Consider the following 21,096-nt stretch of genomic DNA (forward strand, 5'->3'; position numbering starts at 1 on the left):
CAATGGCTGAATTACAATCTGTAAGTAGTATAACTGTTCACTCATTACTTTGGCCAATACTACATTTTTTACTGACATGTTTAAAACTATTTTTCAGTGGAAAGGAGGGCATACACTCACATGTTAACAACATAGACTACCAAGGGGCACTAAAATACTACTCTCAGAGACAGAAAGACGGAACAAAAATGTGTGTGTGTATGTGTTTGTGTAAGGGATGGCAGTAGAAAATTGACCAATCAGCATGCAGAACTTCGGGTCACCACTTTTAAAAACAAAGTAAATAAAAGAAAAATACATGAAAAAAATAAACATAAAATACTTACAGAAAGGATTTACAAACATGAAGTGTTAAAAATAAATGTTTCCACTTTAAGAGATGATTTTTAATCTCTTTGTTTTCAATGATGACTGGTTGGTTCTCGTTTTTGATTTGTTGCTACATATGTTCTTCTTACAGTTTGTGTCCATACTGTTATTATCATTATTAATGTTATTAAAATGACTGATATTGATCACAAGTAAGGTGGGAATCAGCTGCTATGTACTATGTGCTCCTCACCTCCTCCTTTTCTTCCTCCAACTTCCCCTACTCCCTGCTCCTCAACCTTTTCTTTTCTCTTTTAATGTCCACTGTCTGTCACTCAAACAAAAATCGACATTGTTTAATAAACAATTAAAATGTGAAATATTCATGGTTTGTGTGAGACTTTTATTAACTAACACAGTGACAATCCATCACAGTTGACTCCCATGTCAACGTAACAATGCAGCATGTACAGTTGAAGTCGCAAGTTTACATACACTTAGGTTGGAGTCATTAAAAACTCGTTTTTCAACCACTCTTGTTTACAAGCTATAGTTTTGGCAAGTCGGTTAGGACATCTCCTTTGTGCATGACACAAGTCATTTTTCCAAATAATGTTTACAGACAGATTATTTCACAACTTATTGTGGGAAGCTTGTGGAAGGCTACCCAAAACATTTGGCCCAAGTTAAACCATTTAAATGCAATGCCACCAAATACTAATTGAGAGTATGTAAACTTCTGACCCACTGGGAATGTGATGAAAGAAATAAAAGCTGAAATAAATCATTCTCTCAACTATTATTCTGTCAAATCCCCTTTTTTTTCAATTTATTTATTAAGTTTTTGTTTTTCAATCAACCAACAAAACACACTCCACATTCACAGATGTGACAGGCTTAAAAAATAAATAATAATAGTTAAATATATATATATACATATACAGTGGGGCAAAAAAGTATTTAGTCAGCCACCAATTGTGCAAGTTCTCCCACTTAAAAAGATGAGAGAGGCCTGTAATTTTCATCATAGGTACACTTCAACTATGACAGACAAAATGAGAAATAAAATACAGAAAAATCACATTGTAGGATTTTTATTTTCAGAATCTGGCAATCTCTCTACAGCTCCAAAATACATGCATATAGGTTCCACTTTCAGAGGTACATCTTTTACAGTTAGGAGAAATGTCTGTTTTCATTCTATGGAGTCTCAGAGGGGTGTAATAAAATGTGTACAAAAATGTGTAATTAGATTTTCATTTTTACATTAGTAGAGGAGCAGTATACCATGTCGCAAAACTCCGCCCATAACTCATCACTGATAGTCAGACCAAGGTCCTTTTCCCAGATTATTTTCAAAGGAGTAAAGGAGGAGCCTCCTTTCTCAGAAAGGAGTCTATAGATATAAGATATTTTGCCTTTAATGGATTCTGCTGTGGCAAGAAGGGTTTCAACTTCATTCAACTGAGTTCTAAACCTCCTCTTGGAAGTAAATGAGGAAATGACATGTCTAATTTGAAGATATATTTTTTTTTAAGGGATCTTGGCACATTGAAATCACTGCAGAGCTCTTGAAAGGATTTCAATGTAGTGGTTTTCTGATGAAATGGGTCTGAAAAGGTCCTGATTCCTAGAGTATGCCAAAGATTAAAGTTGGCATCCCTCAGGGCTTTTGGCAAGTCTGGGTTGCCTACTATAGGCGAGTGAGAACATATTTGGGAGGACATGCCCAGGTATTTCTTACAGTCCCTCCACGCTAGTAGGGTGCTGTAAATCACAAAGGTTTTGGCTATGTTGCCCACTTCACTAAGTTATGAATATAATTGAGCTTAGGGGCAATGAACCACAGGATTGGGCTTCTATCTGAATCCACGTTGACTCTTGTCTGTTTGTGATCCATGTTAGCATGTTGCGGATTTGGGCAGACCAGTGAACAATTGAAGGGAGGGAAGGGCAAGACCACCCTAAGATTCAGGTTTCGATAGAGTGGAGAACTTGATCCTAGGTTTTTTTTGCCCCATATAAATTTGGTGATGCCTTGGTTAGTTGTTTTGAAAAAGGAAACTGGGAGATAGCATGGGAGCATCTGAAATAAATAGTTCAGTCTAGGGAGGATGTTCATACGGATGACATTAATTATTCCTACTAAGCTAATTGGGAGGGAGATCCAGGTTTGGAGAACGTTCTTGATTCGATCCAGGAGTGGGAGATCATTTTCCTTGAAAAGGCTATTCAGATCTGGTGTTATGAAGATCCCACGGTTTTGAAACCCCTGTGTCTTCCATTGGACAGGACAGTGTCTTCATAGAGCTGATGAGTGTAATATTGAGGGCAGACAGTGGATTTGTTAAAATTGATCTTATAACCTGAAAACTTGCCATACTGAGCTATTGTGTCTAAAATGGGAGGGATTTCTCAGGGTTGGATATGTAAAGCAAGACATCATCTGCGTAAAGCGAAATCCTGTGCTGAAGGCCGCCTGCAGAAACACCCATAATACTTGGATTGCTCCTCTTTAACTCTGCCAGAGGCTCCGCCCCAAACAAGTAGAGCAGGGGGGACAGCGAGCACCCTTGTCTTGTGCCCTGTTCCAGGGGGAATCTGTCAGAGTTCAGTCAGTTAGTAGTCACCATGGGATTTGGATGAGAGTATAGTGATTTGATCCATTTAATAAAATTTGGGCCCATATTGAACTTTTCTAAGACTGAAAACAGAAAGCTCCATGTCATTGCAGTCAAACGCCTTCTCAGCATCCAGTGAAGCAAGCAGAACAGGGGTCTTCTGTGCGTTTACTTGATCAATAATATCAAAAAGACAGTGAATGTTATCAGAAGAGTATATGTCTCTAATAAATCCAGTTTTGTCTGCTTTTATTATTTTGGGAAGAAGAGTGTTTAGTCTTTTGGCGAGCAATTTGGTTATTATTTTGTAGTCAAAATCCAACAAGCTTATGGGCCGGAAGGACGAGCAGGATAGAGGGTCCTTTTCTTTTTTGAGCAACACTGTAATGCGAGCTGTGGGCATTGAGTCTGGGAGAACTCCATTTTTGAAAAAATCCTCCAGCATTGTCATGAAGATAGGGCTGAGCTGGGGTCAAAAAGCTTTGTAGAACTCTCTGGGGAATCCATCTGGGCCTGGGGACTTATTAGGTGGCATGGAGGTAATTGCCTCCAGGATCTCCTCAGGAGTGAAGGGGGAGTTGAGATCCTCTTGGTGGGTCTCTGATAGTTTAGGTAGCGAGATTCCCTCTAGGAAAGAATGGAGTTCTGCCTCCGTGTGTTTTCTCTCAGAGGTATATAGTTTGCAGTAAAAATCATGAAATGTTAAATTGATCTTTTTTTGGTCATATGTGACCTCGTCCTGTTCGGATAGCTATGATTGTACACTCTGACTGCTCTTTTTTAAATTGGTAAGCAAGCAATCTACTGGGCCTATTGCTATACTCATGGTATTTCTGTTTAGTAAAGAAAACATATTTTTTATCTCCCGAGTGTAGTCCAAATTCAGTTTGGCTTTGGCTGCTTTAAGTTGACTCCAGGAGGTGCTGTCTGGGGATTGTTTATGTACTTTTTCACAGCATTCCAGCTCCCTCTCGAGATCTAGCCTGTGTGCTTCCATTGCTTTTTTCTTAGAGGAAGCATATGCAATTAGATGACCTCTTAGTGTGGCTTTAGCAGCGTCCCACATTGTGGCCGGAGAAACAGGAGAATCTTTGATGTCTTGTGTTTAGTTGTCTATCTATGTAGTTACCAATGTATGGAACGCTTCGTTTGATAGCATGGAGGTGTTGAATTTCCAGCTTTGACCTCGGGATGTTTTTGCAGAGGTCAAAGCGGAGGTGGACAAAAGCGTGATCTGAAAGTGCTATGGGTCCAATTGTACACGTGGCTGAATTTATGAAACCCTTAGGGATAAAAATGTAATCTATACGGGAGTAGGTGTTATGGACATTAGTGTCACGTTCTGACCTTAGTTCTTGTGTGTTTTCCTTGTTTTAGTGTTGGTCAGGATGTGAGCTGGGTGGGCATTCTATGTCTAGTTTGTCTATTTCTATGTTTGGCCTGATATGGTTCTCAGAGGCAGGTGTTAGTCATTGTCTCTGATTGGGAAACATATTTAGGTAGCCTGTTTTGGTGTTGGGATTTGTGGGTGATTGTTTCTTGTCTTTGTGTCTATGCACCAGATAGGACTGTTTTTGTTTTTCACGTTTATTGTTTTGTATTCTGTTCATGTTGAGTTACCTTATTAAAATAACATGAAATCTAACTACGCTGCGTTTTGGTCCGCCTCTCCTTCCCAGGAAGAAAGCCATTACAATTAGAGTAGTATGTATAGTCCATAGATGAGCTATTAGTCTCTCTCCAGATATCTACCAGTCCCATCTCTTTAGTAAGAGAGTTCAACATCTTTGCAGATCTAGGATCTGTGGTGGGGACTTGAGATGATTTGTCTAGGGTTGGGTTAAGGGTACAATTAAAATCTCCGGCCACCACGCCAAAGGAAACACAATGCTCATTGAACAGGGTTATCTGTGTTAGGGGCGTATATGTTTAAGATTGTATGGTCAACCAATTACTGTGACCCAGATATCAAAATAAATCTCCCCTCCAGATCAGATATGTTTTGTCAATTATGAATGGAACATTCTAATGAATAAGTATGGCTGTACCTCTACTGTTTGATTTGAAAGATGAGAAATACACCTGTCCCACCCAAGCTCTGGGGAGTTTGGCATGTTCAGCATCACAGAGGTGTGTCTCTTGTAATAGCGCGATGTCTGCTTTTTCCTTTTTTAGAGCACATAGTATCTTTTTCCGTTTTATTGCATGCCCTGGAGCTTGGCAGTTTTTAGGTACTAGTCATCGAACTTTAGTGCAAGTCATCTCTGGGTAAAAGTGGATAATAGTTACAGCTGCGTTCACATAAAAGGAAAATAAATGGTGTACATAAAATAACAATCTCTGAACACCCCAGCCGAGTTCCCAAACAACTCGACACATCCAGTTGGATCTACTACCCCCCCGCTCAGTCTCAATTCTGTGTTCCAAAAAAAAAAAAAAAAAAAAAAAACGGAACAGTTTGCAACACACAACGTCCCCCTCCCCACCAAAAAAATGCCTCCTCTCCTCTCCGCCCCGCATTGAGTAAATGACAACGTAGCCCCCGTCCAGACCACATTAAAAGAGGGAGAAAATCAAATCAATAGCCCAGCCTACATATACCTCCCCCAGGAGACATAGGGAACCACAAGTAATAATATCAACAACAAAAAAGGGAAATAAAGGTAGGCTGAAACGTTAGTAGGCCGAGGTCAGGCTATAGAGCCTATCCCTCTCAGCTAAAGGAAAATAAATAGAGATTGGACGGCTATAATGACATTTAGCGGGGCGGGTGGGTCTTTGGATATCGGCTATACGTTGTCTTACCTCCTTTAGTAATAGCATTAATCGCATTTAGTCATTGGTCCGTTTCTCATTGACCAGGATTGTCTTTCAAAAAACATTTTGCCTCTTCGGGAGTTTTGAAGTGTCGCAGGGCTCCTTGTTGAAGAATCCTGAGCTCGTATGGGTATTTGAATCCCCTGAAGATGCCTCGGTCAATGGAGTATTTCTTCACCTCGTCAAACTCTCGGCGTATTCCAGCTGACAGGTCCTGGTGTAAAGTGAGTTTGGCGTTTCCCACTGTGATGGTGTTGATTTTCGCCGCCTGTAGGACTCATTCCTTGTCGGTGAATCTCAGGAAATATATGGTGATTGGGCAAAGTGGTTGTCTGGCTGCTGGTGGGGGCCTCAGTGCTCGGTGAGCTCTCTCAAGTTCTATGGGCCTGTCGGTGGACAGGTGGAGATACTCGGGAAGTTGGTCTTGCAGGTAGAGGATCAGTGGCATGTTTCTCTCTTCTTTTTCACCCAGATTTAATAGAACATAATTATTCCTTCGCGCCTGTTTTCCAGGTCCTCTGTTTTCTCTTCCAGATGCTCTATTTTCTTTTTAGCATATGCTATTGTTTCCATGGAATCTGTCAATATGTTTTCCATGGATAGGATTCGCCTCAACCATAAACGCAGGGCGCCTGGATATCTTGTTGTTGATGTCAGACAAAGCGTTTTCCAGGATTGTCACCTTGCCCCCTATCGCACTGAGCTGAGAGTTAATGGCATCTAATTTAGTGTTTAGTTCTGTACGTTGGGATCTCAACTCAGAAAGGATGTCTTTGACAGAGTGCGAGGTTGGCATTCCTTGGGCCTCAGGGGGGAGCAGGTCCTCTTGCTTCTGGCTAATGGCACCAGCTTTTTCTGAAGTTAGCTTCTTCTTGGAGGCTTTTTCCATCGCTAATGCTCGAGTCCGGGTAAAAATGTCACCTGTAGTGTCGCCTTTTGTAGCTGCCATGACTTTTTTTACAAAAGCTAAAGAATTTTAAACTTCCTGTGGCATGGTGGACCTTAGCTAGGATTTGATGAACTCATCACTGCTCCAGCTATGGTCACTGGAAGAGTAAGACAAATTCTGAGAGCAGTCCACAAATTTGGATACATCCTCTGACAAGGACTGGGCCTCAATCTTTATCACAGGGTCTTTGGTTTGATCCCTCACCTCAATCAGTGCCTCTCTCACCGCTGCTGCCTGATACCTCAGTGGCTCGACACTCAACTTTACTCTCTCACCTTGTTTCAGTCGACATCGTCAAAGTGATGTCCACATGCTTTTTCAGGATGGCCCATTGCTGTGTGGAGGCTGAGAACAAGGTGTACAGTTTGTGTAAGATACCAAAGTAACCTGTCGCATCGGCAAACTTTTAGCAGCATCAGCCACAACCAGGTTCAATGTGTGAGCCCCACATGGCACAAATAGAGCTCTTGGATTCATTTCCTGGAGTCTGGCTTGGACACCTTTGTTTTTGCCTCTCATGTTGGCCCCATTATCATAAGACTGTCCTCTGCAGTCCTCAAAATGAATTTTTAGCTCCTCTAATCTTTTGAGAATCAGGGATGCCAAATGTTGGCCCGTGGTCTCCTCTGCCTCCAGAAACCCCATAAAATGTTCCTTTATGTGGGGCTCGTCCTTCAGTGACACAATCCTAATCACAACTGATAAATGTTCAGTGTGGCTGACATCTGAGGTGCAATCTAAAATGATAGAGAAGAATTTTGCCAGTTTGATGTCACTCACCATTATTGAAGTGACCTTGCTGCTCAACAAATCAATGAGTTCATTCTGTATTTGGTGGCCAAGGTAGCTGGTGGTGTGACTCGAGGTCCCTTTTTGGACACGGTTAAGGTGCTCTTTCATGACTGGATCAAATTATGCCATCAGTTCAACCTGTGAGGAAATTTCCATTTGATGGAAAGTACAGTGTTTGTGTGTGTCCCCTTAGTGCCAGATTTCTAATGGCCAGAGACTGCACAATAGCAGTCAGACATGTCAACACCTCTCTTCATCTTATCCTCTCAGCCTCCATAAGTGTCTGCAGCAGTAGCAGAAGAGGCTGTTGTTTCTTTCAGAATACACCAACCAACTACAATATGGAAACTTAAAACTTTGCAAAGGGATAATTATCTATTTTGTTTATGTTATGCAGAGATGCACACAAACACATGTGTGTGTACACACACACACACACACACACACACACACACACACAAGCAAGCAAATGGGTCTTCATCCTCATCCTCAGGCTCAGACAACGTTTGTGAAGACACCTGTGTGGCTGAGGAGGTGGATGGCTCCTCTTCCTGAGGCTCCGAGATCTTTTCTGAAGAGGCCTGTGTGGCTGAGGGTGCTCCAAAATATTTCAGAAGTGCCCCTGAATTTGCATTGAAATATAGTATGTGTCTGAAACTCTAAATTGTTGCAAAATTAAATATACATGTCATTATGCATAATTTATCAAATTTTCAGAACAGAATAGGAATCAAATTCACTATACAACCACCTTGGCTAATTCTAGGCATAAGACACCCCAAAAGACTCAATATATCACAAAATATACAAAATATCAGCATAATATAGATGTCTTTTAAGTTAGCCTACAGCATTGGAAATTCTCCTTACTGAGCTCAGGACCTGCAGGCTACACACATTGTCATGATGAAACTGTGTTAAATTATATCCAATGTTATGGAAGCTAGTCGGACAGAAAACGGTATATTGTCACTCGATGTGTAATAGAATAGCAACATAGGCGAACAAACATACGTGTTATACTAGCCTATTTCATTAAATGCATAATATTCTACTCATAAAGAGATGACATAGCTGCGTACCTTTATATTTTGCTTGTTTCTCCTCTTCTTCTTCTTTCCTCTTTTTCCGAAACTGGGAACCTGATGGCTTAGACCTTTTCCTGGCCCTTTGTGTTGATTTGGCACTCGAGCATCAACACATTACTCAACCCCCCCAACACACCTTGGTGGTGTGCAGACTGCTTTTATATTATTCTGAACGATTTCGCACAAACCAGAAAAAAATGCAACAACATGCCTGTGAAACTATATATTCACAGTATTATGAATGAATTGTTGTTTATTTGGTAGCATTTCGTAGTGTGACTGTTTTGACTAATTGCATTAGTACTGTAGAAAGTTAGAAGTGCGCTATTTGATAGATTCCCCCGCTCCCCCTACCTCAGGCTTCCGATGGGAGACCTGAGATCAACCAACCCCCGCCCCATATCATACTTCTGAGTGGGAGACCTTCCTAGCCTGCCTGGCTCACAATCCAGAATCAGGGTGCCAACTCCGACAAGGTTAATTGACCCACAGTCCCACACGGTGACATGATATCATTGACGTGACGTGCAAATGAGCGATAGAAAACCGATATTTATTCAAGCAGAGTATATGAGAGTTGTACTCCAGTCTAGTAGGTGGCGGTAATACAACATATAACAGATTCCAACATCCCTTAAACCTCATCGAAGAAGAAGAAGAAGAACCACGTCCTTCGTTGAGACGTCCTTCGTTGTTGACTGTTCAGAATCACAATCCCATTTAATAGAAGCATTTAACTTCATAGCGTGGAGAAGAATCAACCTCTGGAGTAACTGGTAAGTAAAACACGTTTTATGTAACTGTAGCTAGCTAGCAGTAATACTTGTAGTTACGTTTACAAAGGTTGCTATGTAAAATTAACATTTGATTGCGTTTCCTTCGAAAGCTGTTCGTGTCTAGCTAACTATGTTATATGATGTATATTATGTCCACTATGTTAGCTAGCTAAGCATTCTCTTGCTGACACACAAGACCGTAACATTGGTTCAGTTCAACCCGCTCAAAAAACGTTATAGCTAGATAACATTTTCTCTTAAATTGCGAAGGCTAGCTAACTATAACATGATGTTCCTCTATGGTCCATGCTATACAGAATTCTTGGGACGTCCTAGCCCAATACTGGACTAAAGGACACTACACGTTCTGTTTAAAGGGCTAATAGAGCCCCACAGTTGAGATTAATCCCCATAAAACCCAGCTGTCAAACAGGGAAATGGTATCAATCGAAATAGTTTTTTTCCACCATGCATTTTTTTTCATAGGGTATTTTAGACACTTAGCTATACTGAACAAAAATATCAACGCAAATGGAAAGTGTCCTAAGCTGTTTCATGAGCTGAAATAAAAGATTCCAGAATTGTTCCATACGCTCAAGCTTATATAAAGCTTATTTCTCAATGTTTTGCACAAATGTGTTTATATCCCTGTTAGTGAGCATTTCTCCTTTGCCAAGATAATCCATCCACCTGACCGGTGTGGTATATCAAGGAGCTGATTGAACAGCATGATCATTATACAGGTGCCCCTTGTGCTTGGGACAATAAAAGGCCATTCTAAAAAGTGCAGCTTTGTTATACAACACAATGCCACAGATGTCTCAAGTTTTGAGTGAGTGTGCAATTGGCATTCTGACCAGGAAAGTCCACCAGAACTTTTGCCAGAAAATTAAAGGTTAATTTCTTTACCATAAGCTGCCTCGAACATTGTTTCAGAGAATTTGGCAGTACATCCAACCAGCCTCACACCTGCAGACAGTGTGTATGGAGTAGGGCTGGGTGATATGGCCAAAATATAATATTTTGGTATTCTTCTAATTTTTTTTAATAATAAAAGTTCAAAATATATTTTGAGTAGTGTGTAACCCTAGGGTGGCAACACATTCTAAGTGATTGCAATAGGTCTTAATCCATTCTGATTGTTTTTGGTTGAATTTAACAGTATAAAACAATTTTCAGCATTTGATCCATTTCTGAATTTCCTGCACTCATTTGAGATAATTTCCACACTGCAGCGTAGGGCTGAACGATATGGGCAAACAATAACCATGTGTTGCGATTTGACTTACGATCTAGAGCAAAACACTTGGGTGAACAGTTGGAATCATGTAAATATAATGATTTAAATTCTATTCCCTGACACCCAAAAGTACTCGTTACAGTTTGTATTATGTAACCACTCCCTCCCTCTTCAAATCAGGTTTGATTGGATAAAGCTGTTCCAAAATGGTCTTGAAGGCTTCTCTTTGTCTGTCCAATGTAGAACACCTTCCACTGTGGACACTCCAATCTGTAGATGATGTGTGGTTTTGCAGTTAATGAAATGCTTGACTTGATACTCCATTTTAGAAGCTGTGTCAACAAAATACTTTTTCTGTGCAATCAATGGTTGCACTGATTGATTTGAAATGCCTCACTTTATTTGCCACATGAGCCGAATACAACAAGTGTGAACTTTACCGTGAAATGCTTACTTACAAGCCCTTACTTACAAGAAAAAATGTTATTATTGAGAGTCCATTCAGTCAGTGAGACAATGAATTCTGTGGGAGGCATCTCAGTCTCAGGCCGGGTACTCAAGAAACGGTGCATAGCTGCCAAACCTTGTTCATGCTCAATGGTGGTGTATAGAGACTCCACATCCATGGGGACTAAAAAGGAAGCTGTACCTATATTGTTAAATCCCTTGATTTTGTTCAATACATCTGTGGTATCTTGAAGATGGGCTGGGAGTGACGTCAGAAAAGGCTTAATAAAGTAATCAATGTACTTGGAGATGGGTTCTGTCAGACTTTCATTACCACTAATGACTGGTCTGCCTGGGGGGGATTTCAAGATTCTTGTGGACTTTTGGAAGAAGATAAGAATGAAGCCATATGCGAGCTGCCATTGTAAATACATTTGAACTCATTGTCTGAAATGTAGCCATTCTCCTTTCTGTGAGGAGCCCTTTCAATTCAGTTTTTAGGTCCTTTGTATGGTTGAATGTAAGAGATTGGTAGAATTCATCGTTGTCTAATTGACGGTAGTGGATTTTCCATTAAGAAGCAAACTGAAAACTGCATCGTCATCAACGTTGTTGCTTGTGCTACATTGACCATGCAGACTGAAAGCAAGTGTCTCGTGGTCGAGCAACAGAGAATGCGCTCCTTGAGTGACAGAGGGCGGGGCTAGGTTTGTATGGAGAGGAAACAATTTTTTTAAATTGCCGTTACACACGTTGTATCGCATTTAAAAAATAAAATAAAAACATTCAAGTACATTTATAGAAGGTAAAGTTAAACTCAAACCGGTCCATGCCTCAATACCGGTATATCGTAAAATACGGTATACCGCCAAGCCCTAGTATGGAGTTGTGTGGGCGAGCGGTTTGCTGATGTCAACGTTGTGAACAGAGTTCTGCATGGTTGCGGTGGGGTTATGGTACGGACGGGCATAAGCTACGGACAAAAAACCCAATTGCATTTTATCGATGGCAATTTGAATGCACAGAGATACCGTGACGAGATCCTGAGGCCCATTGTCGTGCCATTCATCTGCCCCCATCACCTCATGTTTCAGCCTAATAATGCACGGCCCCATGACGCACGAATTGTACACAATTCCTGGAAGCCTGACCATGTCCCAGTTCTTCCATGGCCTGCATACTCATCAGAAATGTCACCTGTTGAGCAGGTTTGGGATGCTCTGGATCGACGCGTACAACAGCGTGTTACAGTTCCCGACAATATTCAGCAACTTCTCACAGCCATTGAAGAAGAGTGGGACAACATCCCACAGGCCATAATCAACAGCATGATGTGGCAAATGGTGGTCACACGAGATAGACTGGCTTCCTCATCCACACCCCTACTTTTATTTTATTAAGGTACTGTATATGTGACCAACTGATGCATATATGTATTCCCAGCTGTGAAATCCATAGATTAGGGCCTAATTTATTTATTTCAATTGAATGATATCCTTATGAACTGTAACTCAAAGTATTTAGAAATCGTTAAATGCTGTGTTTACAGTATACATAACATAAAATGTATATTAGGCCAGCTGTTGATTTTGGAAAATATTTCATTTGAAATGTACATGTCATTGACTCATATACACAGTCGTAAAGCCCCGTTAGTTCTTTCGTTTGGGAAAGTCCAATCCAACAACATTGAGAAACAGAGAACCCATTGTCAAGTGTTGTCTTTCCATCATTGCATTGTAGACTATTGGCTAATTCTTGAAACTAGAATAGGAACTTGGATCTAGAGACTAGATCAAGGACATGGTGTACTTTCCACATAGGCTAAATCTTATCAGATACAATTTTACATTTGTGGGTGTGTTTGCTTTTGAAATGACATCCTTGAAGTTACATCCTCTACCTCTTCCTGTGAAAAGCCTAGGTTAATACCCTATATTCAACCTAGTTCAGATCTATATAAATACTGTTGTGTACTCTATTGCTGTCATTGTCAAGCCAAACATGACAATGAGTGACAGGGAGTTGTCATAGCACAAACAGACTGGCACTCGGGCTAGTAAAAAAATAGACTAGTAGTGTTTTAGTCCACTCCCTCTTGGATTCTTTCTTGGTTACTAAAGGAATTTAATCTTTCAAAATGCTGGGGCAATGCATCATTGTGTCTCACTACGTGTCCCAGAACTCGTAAGTGTAGGCATATGTGTCACACACCCACCCTTTGACAAACTAGATTATAGATGCACTTTTTTTCTCTTTTTTTTTTTCCTATACTGTGTGTAGCCTCGTCCCCGAGCTTGACAGAAAGAAAGAGCCGGCTGTTGGAGGAGATTAATCTTTTAGTAACTCTAAAAGCTATGACATTTGAGTCAACTGGAGGTGTACCTGTGTATGTATTTCAAGGCCAACCTTCAAACTCCGTGCCTCTTTACTTGGAGACCTCCACACACGTTCATCTGTACAAACAATTGTACACAAGTATAAACACCATGGGACCACGTAGCCGTCATACCGCTTAGGAAGGAGACTCGTTGTCTCCTAGAGATGAACGTACTTTGGTGTAAAAAGTGCAAATCAATCCCAGAACAACAGCAATGGACCTTGTGAAGATGCTGGAGGAAACGTGTACAAAAGTATCTATATCCACAGTAAAATGAGTCCTATATCGACATGACCTGAAAGGCTGCTCAGCAAGGAAGAATCCACTGCTCCAGAAACACCATAAAAAAGCCAGACTACAGTTTGCAACTGCACATGGGGACAAAGATTGTACTTTCTGCAGAAATGTCCTCTGGTCTGATGAAACAAAAATATAACTGTTTGGCCATAATGACCATCGTTATGTTTGGAGGAAAAAGGGGGATACTTGCAAGCCAAAGAACACCATCCCAACTGTGAAGCACGGGGGTGGCAGACTCACGTTGTTGGGGGTGCTTCACAAAATGGATGGCATTATGAGTTAGGAAAATGATGTTGCTTCAATATATCCACATCTCAAGACATCAGTCAGGAAGTTAAATCTTGGTCGCAAATGGGTCTTCCAAATGGACAATGACCCCAAGCATACTTCCAAAGTTGTGGCAAAATGGCTTAAGGACCACAAAGTCAAGGTATTGGAGTGGTCATCACAAAGCCCTGACCTCAATCCTATGGAAAATGTGTGGGCAGAACTGAAAAAGCGTGTGCGAGCGAGGAGGCCTTCAAACCTGACTCAGTTACACCAGCTCTGTCAGGAGGAATGGGCCACAATTCACCCAACTTATTGTGGGAAGCTTGTGGAAGGCTTCCTGAAACATTTGACCCAAGTTAAACTATTTAAAGGCAATGCTACCAAATACTAATTGAGTGTATGCAAACGTCTGACCCACTGGGAATGTGATGAAATAAATCCTTCTCTCTACTATCTTGACATTTCACTTTCTTAAAATATAGTGGTGATCCTAACTGACCTAAGACAGGGAATTTTTACAATGATTAAATGTCAGGAATTGTGAAACTGAGTTTAAATGTATTCGGCTAAGGTGTATGTAAACTTCCAACTTCAACTGTAGATTATCTTGAATTTCACTGATCTACATGTAAGCAATTCACTGTTCTCTCTTCTGCTCCCCTCCCCCCATTTCTCTGTGTGTGCGTGCGCAGATGGGAGATCGTAAAGTGGATCAAAATGGTCCTATGCGGGTGTTGGTGACTGGGGGAACTGGTCTGGTGGGCAGGGCCATAGAACATGTGGTCAAAGAAGAGGGAGGGGCCAGGGAGGGAGAGGAGTGGATCTTCCTCTCGTCTAAGGACGCAAACCTCATGTGAGAGCTACACACACACACACCTGACCCAACATTCCCTCGCCTGCCTCAGTCCTTGCTCTGGGTGGCTTTGTCGCCCAGCCTCTGAGTTCCTGTGTCTTTGAAAAGTCGAGCTAACGTGTGTGTGTGTGTGTGTGTGTGTGTGCTCCCTCAGGGACATGGGTGAGACACGAGCTGTGTTTCAGAAGCACCAGCCCACCCACATCATCCACCTGGCAGCCATGGTGGGAGGGCTCTTCAAGAACATGAGGGCCAACCTAGACTTCTGGGTAAGTGGTTCAGGAGTTGTGATGAAACGGGCTGCATCCCGATTCTCCACACTGTTCCCGAAGTGTGCACTTGCACAATTTTCTCACATTACTTTCACAATGGTAGGACTGGTAAAAGTTTCCATGTCTTAAAATCCATGATGAGGAGTGTGCAAGTTGACACATCCCTATCGGCACCCTAATCACTAACTATAGGCCCTGGTCAGAAGTACTAGACTACAGTATATCGTGAATAGGGTGCCAATGGGGACTCAAACTTATCCATCCATGTGTGATTTTGATCATGTTTATTTACCAATGTGTTCATCCATCCATGGTCTCCAGAGGAACAATATCTACATCAATGACAACGTTCTTCAGGCAGCACACGAGGTAGACGCTGTCAGGGTGGTCTCTTGTCTCTCCACCTGCATCTTCCCTGACAAGACCACCTACCCCATTGACGAGACCATGGTAACGGCGCGTGTGTGCGTGCGTGTGTGCGTGTGTGTGTGTGTGTTGTAGACATGATGGTAGTTGACTCATCTTTTTTTTTTACAGATCCACAACGGCCCTCCTCATGAGTCTAATTATGGTTACGCCTACGCTAAGAGAATGATTGATGTCCACAATAGGTGTGTGCTTGTTTTATTTAAAGTTTCTCCTGTACTTTTGTGTACTTTTTAGCCAGTTATGAAACTAGCGGTCGCGAGACAAAAGTGGTCCCCGACATGTGCGTACTATGCCTCATATGTGCAGATATGTGCACCACGTCATTGCGATTTCTCTCGCTCTGCTGCTTGCATCTTCCCTAGCTGTCACTCAAATGGCAAGGGGCTAAAGCTGATTGGCTGGAACTCGAATTGCAAGGGAGCTGGCCCACAGTAAAAGAAATTGGTGGAAATGGCTCAGCACAGCTCCCAGAAAACAGTCGCTTTCAAACTAGGGATGTCGTGGCTAATTGAGGTAAGACAGTAATTCTGCTCATAGATTATGCATGTGTAAACTACACATTAATGCATCCAGCCCAAAGCGGGCGGTTTAAAAAAATACTTAGTAGTCGCCAAAGTTCCGGAGCATGTCTTTAACCTTTATTACAAGGGAGACTAGGAGGGTATACTATGTTTTGAAGCTAGATCTACTCGCGGTTTTCTAAAGCTAGCCAGCTTCAGTTACCTTCGTGTTCCAGCTCTGGCTTCAACTGTACTATGACCATGGATATTGCTTGTCCTGCTAAAGCTAGCAGGCATGTAACTGCGTGCATGTCGCACGTGGCTAGTCCAACGCCGATCTCTTCGTTGGGATAATGCTGAAACATCAATCGAAGAGTTATCTTGCAAATTTAGCAGGCTATGGTGCGAAATTAGGCTTGATGAAGTGCCGTCTTCATTTTATTACTTAATGCCGATTTTTGATCTTATCAATGTTAGTTCTGAAGGATTCGTTGCCATAACAATGTACCTGGCTAAAAGGTGGTACCGGGTAAAAATGTACCTGGCTAAAAGGTGGTACCGGGTAAAAATGTACCTGGCTAAAAGGTGGTACCGGGTAAAAATGTACCTGGCTAAAAGGTGGTACTGGGTAAAAATGTACCTGGCTAAAAGGTGGTACCGGGTAAAAATGTACCTGGCTAAAAGGTGGTACCGGGTAAAAATGTACCTGGCTAAAAGGTGGTACCGGGTAAAAATGTACCTGGCTAATTCAGTGGTACCGGTTATCCCGCGTTAAACTCCTCAAACCAAGTGCATAGTATGGCCAAAAGTATGAACCCCCCCTTCAAATTGAATTAGACTATTTCAGCCACACTCATTGCTGACCGGTGTATAAAATCGTGCACACAGCCTTGCAATCTCCATACACTTTGGCAGTAGAATGCACCGTACTGAAGAGCTCAGTGCCTTTTTCAACATGGGGCTTTCATAGGATGCCACCTTTCCAACAAGTCAGTTCATCATGTTTCTGCCCTACTAGAGCTGCCCTGGTCAACTGTAAGTGCTGTTATTGTGAAGTGGAAACGTCTAGGAGCAACAACTTGTCAGCCGCCATGTGGTGGCAACATAAGCTCTCAGAACGGGACTGCCGAGTGCAAAGGGGGGGACCAACTTCATTTTCATGCCCATGACTTTGGACGGGCAGGTGCCCAAATACGTGTGTGTGTGTGTGTGTTGCAGGGCGTATCACCAGAAGCATGGGCGGTGCTACACAGCAGTGATACCAACAAATGTGTTTGGTCCTCATGATAACTTCAACATTGAGGATGGACATGTACTACCAGGTCTCATACACAAAGCCTACATTGCTCAGAGTAAGATAACAACTACACAACACTCAATAATAGCTATAACGATATCTATTTCTTTATTCTTCAGCCAACTGTAGCCTGCTATCTTTTTGGGGTCTGTATACTGCAATTCAGTTTATAGCTCTGAATGTATACAAAAGTGTATAACATTTATTAAATGTATAAAACCTTTACAGTATACCTCCCTACATCTAATCTCTTTTAATCCAGATTTGCAGAACTTGGTCAGCTGCGTGAATAACTCTGTTCATAGTGTTAGAAATTCTTAGTTCTGCCAAAAACGACGTCCCCGCCCTCACGAAAGGAAGCTCTCAGCCAAATAAGCTCTTTTCTGATCCGTGTTGGCACATGCACGAAGCACTCGAGGCAAAGCAGTTTTAGCACCACCTTCGCCCAGTCGTAATACGTCCAATTAGCCAGTGAGGAAAAAAATTAAAAATAACTGAACTAATGCTGCTCGGCTCTCACACGTCCCATTCATCCCTGGTAGATTCTCCCTGTCTACACGCAGAATCTGCCCACGGGAAATTATATTTCTTCTAACAAGCATTTACTCATCCGTGTGTTAGAGGAGGGCAGTCCTTTGGTGGTGTGGGGCTCAGGAACTCCCAGAAGGCAGTTCATCTACTCATTGGACCTGGCGCATCTCTTCCTCTGGGTGCTGAGAGAGTACCATGAGGTGGACCCCATTATATTGTCTGGTGAGCCTTGCGCTCGCACGCACGCATAAACACACATATTAAATAAAAGATTATTTTCAGGATTCAGTGTTGTCTCCCTCTCGCTTTGTATTTTAGTTGGTGAGGAGGATGAGGTGTCCATCAAGGAGGCAGCCGAGGCCGTCGTCGAGGCGCTGGGGTTCAAAGGTCAAGTGACTGTATCCTTTCACCTGGCTGCATGGCCAGATTACAGCGCTAACACACACCACACTCCCTCTCTCTTGTACTCATTCTCTCACTATCACACACGCACAACCTGCCAGTAGTAGTGGCAGTGGTACCCGTGTGTGTTTGATTCCCTAACTCATGACCTCCAGTATGACACTACCAAATCGGACGGTCAGTTCAAGAAGACTGCCAGCAACGCCAAGCTGCTGCAGCACCACCCCAACTTCACCTTTACCCCCTTCAAACAAGGTACCTACTTCTCTAACCCTGGCAATTAGAAGAAAAAAAACAAAAGTAGATTGGGCTGATTTTAAAATATTATTATTTTTATTTGCACATTGAACCATGTTGCACACCGTAGTTCAAAAACTCCTGTTCTAAAACAATGTATCTGTATTCAGCCATCCTTTTTATTAACGTTCGCAATTGCTGATTCTCCTTGTTGTTCTTCCCTCTGTCGCAGCCTTGAAGCAGACGTGTGATTGGTTCGTGGCCAATTACGACAACGCCCGCAAGTGAATATTCCTTCAATATGATTGAGTCGTGGGTAACTGCATACATGGAGTGTGTCTGAAAGTGGGAGGATCAACAGAAGCCGGTGTATAGAAAGCGTATCCGCTAATTGGGCATATTTGTTGCCACTCCGATTGGGCTGCACGACGAGTTGATTGTTGACAACTGTAGCATTTTAGCTAACCCTTTTCCTAACCTACCACCAGGGTTGGGTAGGTTACATTCTAAATGTAATATACCTGTCCAAAATTGTAATCAATGTGAGTGTGTTGCTGTGGGTTATAGTAGTAAGAGCCCAATTCAATATTTTATCCCCCCAAAAAAGTGGTGATACCTACAGGGGTCCTACAATTCTAAATCAAATAGCTAAATAATCCATGGTATGACCGTCTTAAAACAATTCCATATGTTAGTTTAGTAAAATCCCCCCCCTGATGTTACATCCATCGCTGTTGATCCACTCACTTCTTTTGAAACTCCCACTACTCAGTCACACTTAAAGTATGCAGTTACCTATACGTGATCTGATTGGCTGTCAAGCAACAGTCCCAGGAAGGCAGGAGCAGGAAGAGGTCATGGGGAGTCAAATCTTCAGGAGCTGAAGGTTCTAGAACTGAAGAATGTACTAATCAGACCTCGCATGAAGAATGTTATCTGCCATTACATTGTCTTGTCAGATTGATGTTGGCTCGTGTTGGAGTGAGTGGAATTGGCAGTGTAGCTTGTAGTGTCTGAGTTGATCTCTCAGTATTGTGGAATAATTATAATGTTAAAAGTAGGTGGCGCCGTGCACATTACATTTGTGCGAATGCCAATTCATTTAGAGAACATGTCGCTGAAATTCCTTGAATGTGAAGTTTGGGCTTGTCTGAACGTTCTGTCTAAACCACTTTGGATGAGTCCCAAACTGCATCATATTCCCAATATAGTACACTACTTTGGACCCAGAGCCCTATAGCACTATGTAGGGAATAGGGGCCCATTTGGGACGCATCCTATTAAATTATGTCTGGAGTGACCAGATTGACTCCACTGTTTCGTCTCCCCTGTCCCCCTCGCTATAATCATGCCTACACCAAAATAAACCACAATACGAAGGCTCTGGTGAATTCTGTTCTACAGAGTGGGCTGTTCACACTACTCACAATTTGTCTACTGTATCATCTGATGCATGTTGGGTTTATATTTTTGTTCTATATACAACCATTTCAAAGATTTTACTGAGTTGGTTCATATAAGGAAATCAGTCAATTGAAATCTGTACATTAGGTCCTAATCTATGGCTTTCACATGACTGGGAATACAGATACCTTAAAAAAAAATGGGCCTCAGGATCTCGTCACAGTATCTCTGTGTATTCAAATTGCCATAGATAAAATGCAATTGTGTTGTCCATAGCTTATGCCTGCCCTCACCATAACCCCACTGCCACCATCGGGCTCTCCGTTGACATCAGACTCAGGACCGCAGGACTCCATATACGTGGTCTGCGGTCGTGAGGCTGGTTGGACATACTGACAAATTCTCTAAAATGACGTTCGAGGCAGCTTATGGTAGAGAAATTAACTTCCAATTATTTGGCAACAGCTCTGGTGGACATTCCTGCAGTCAGCATGCCATGTGCACGCTCCCTCAACTTGAGACATCTGTGGCATTGTGGTGTGACAACTGCACATTTGATTGGCCATATGTCTCCAGCACAAGGTACACCTGTGTAATGAACATGCTGTTTAATCCGCTTCTTGTTTTGCCACACCTGTAAGGTGGAAGGATTATCTTGGCCAAGAAAAATGCCCACTAACGGATGTAAACAAATGTATGCACAAGATTTGAGCGAAACGCTTTTTGTGCGTATGGAACATTTCTGGGATCTTTTATTTCAGCTCATGAAACATGGGACCAACACTTTACATGTGTTTATTTGTCCAGTGTAGAATACTAGGTGGTTTGAGAGGTTCTTTTATATCTATCTTTACAAAAAACTAATTGTTTTAAAGGGTGCAGTATGTATATTGGTGGCGGGCTGAGAATAAATCAAGAATGTTTATTTTAACCACTGTCTGGGTGTCATTGTACAACTACTTTCGGCCTTGGTGCAGAACAGTGAAGCAGTGTTGTGGCTCCTGGGTGAAGTGGGGGAAATTTACCCCAGGCCAGGCAAACTTCATTCTACACCATGTGAGGTAAGGCATGTGGAACACCTGTCTGGTTGATCAGTGGTGTATAGATTTAAATTCTTAGCTAAATCTGTTGCAATGCATCATTTCAGTGCTCTGAGACCTATATTTTTGTTGTACAGTGTCC

The 21,096-nt window shown here is 42.0% G+C and overlaps 1 protein-coding gene across 1 annotated transcript; it reads left to right on the top strand.

Moving 5' to 3' along the window:
- Window positions 1-9,211: 9,211 nt before the first annotated feature.
- On the top strand, window positions 9,212-20,845 carry LOC112250041 (GDP-L-fucose synthase-like). Its single transcript, XM_024419870.2, has 10 exons — window positions 9,212-9,352; window positions 14,682-14,842; window positions 14,997-15,111; window positions 15,436-15,564; window positions 15,652-15,725; window positions 17,262-17,395; window positions 17,962-18,093; window positions 18,190-18,269; window positions 18,429-18,528; window positions 18,743-20,845. The coding sequence occupies exons 2-10, from the start codon at window positions 14,682-14,684 to the stop codon at window positions 18,796-18,798; spliced, it is 981 nt and encodes a 326-aa protein (XP_024275638.1). The 5' UTR covers window positions 9,212-9,352; the 3' UTR covers window positions 18,799-20,845.
- Window positions 20,846-21,096: the final 251 nt, after the last annotated feature.

The sequence above is a fragment of the Oncorhynchus tshawytscha genome, linkage group LG01 (assembly GCF_018296145.1).
Source record: "Oncorhynchus tshawytscha isolate Ot180627B linkage group LG01, Otsh_v2.0, whole genome shotgun sequence".
Lineage (NCBI taxonomy): Eukaryota > Metazoa > Chordata > Actinopteri > Salmoniformes > Salmonidae > Oncorhynchus > Oncorhynchus tshawytscha.

Bases quoted from the DNA above. Each gene is read 5' to 3' on its own strand.
- LOC112250041 (XM_024419870.2), top strand. From the start codon at position 14,682: ATGGGAGATCGTAAAGTGGATCAAAATGGTCCTATGCGGGTGTTGGTG. The intron at 14,843-14,996 runs GTGAGAGCTACA...GTGCTCCCTCAG, and splicing joins TCTAAGGACGCAAACCTCAT to GGACATGGGTGAGACACGAG. The intron at 15,726-17,261 runs GTGTGTGCTTGT...TGTGTGTTGCAG, and splicing joins ATGATTGATGTCCACAATAG to GGCGTATCACCAGAAGCATG.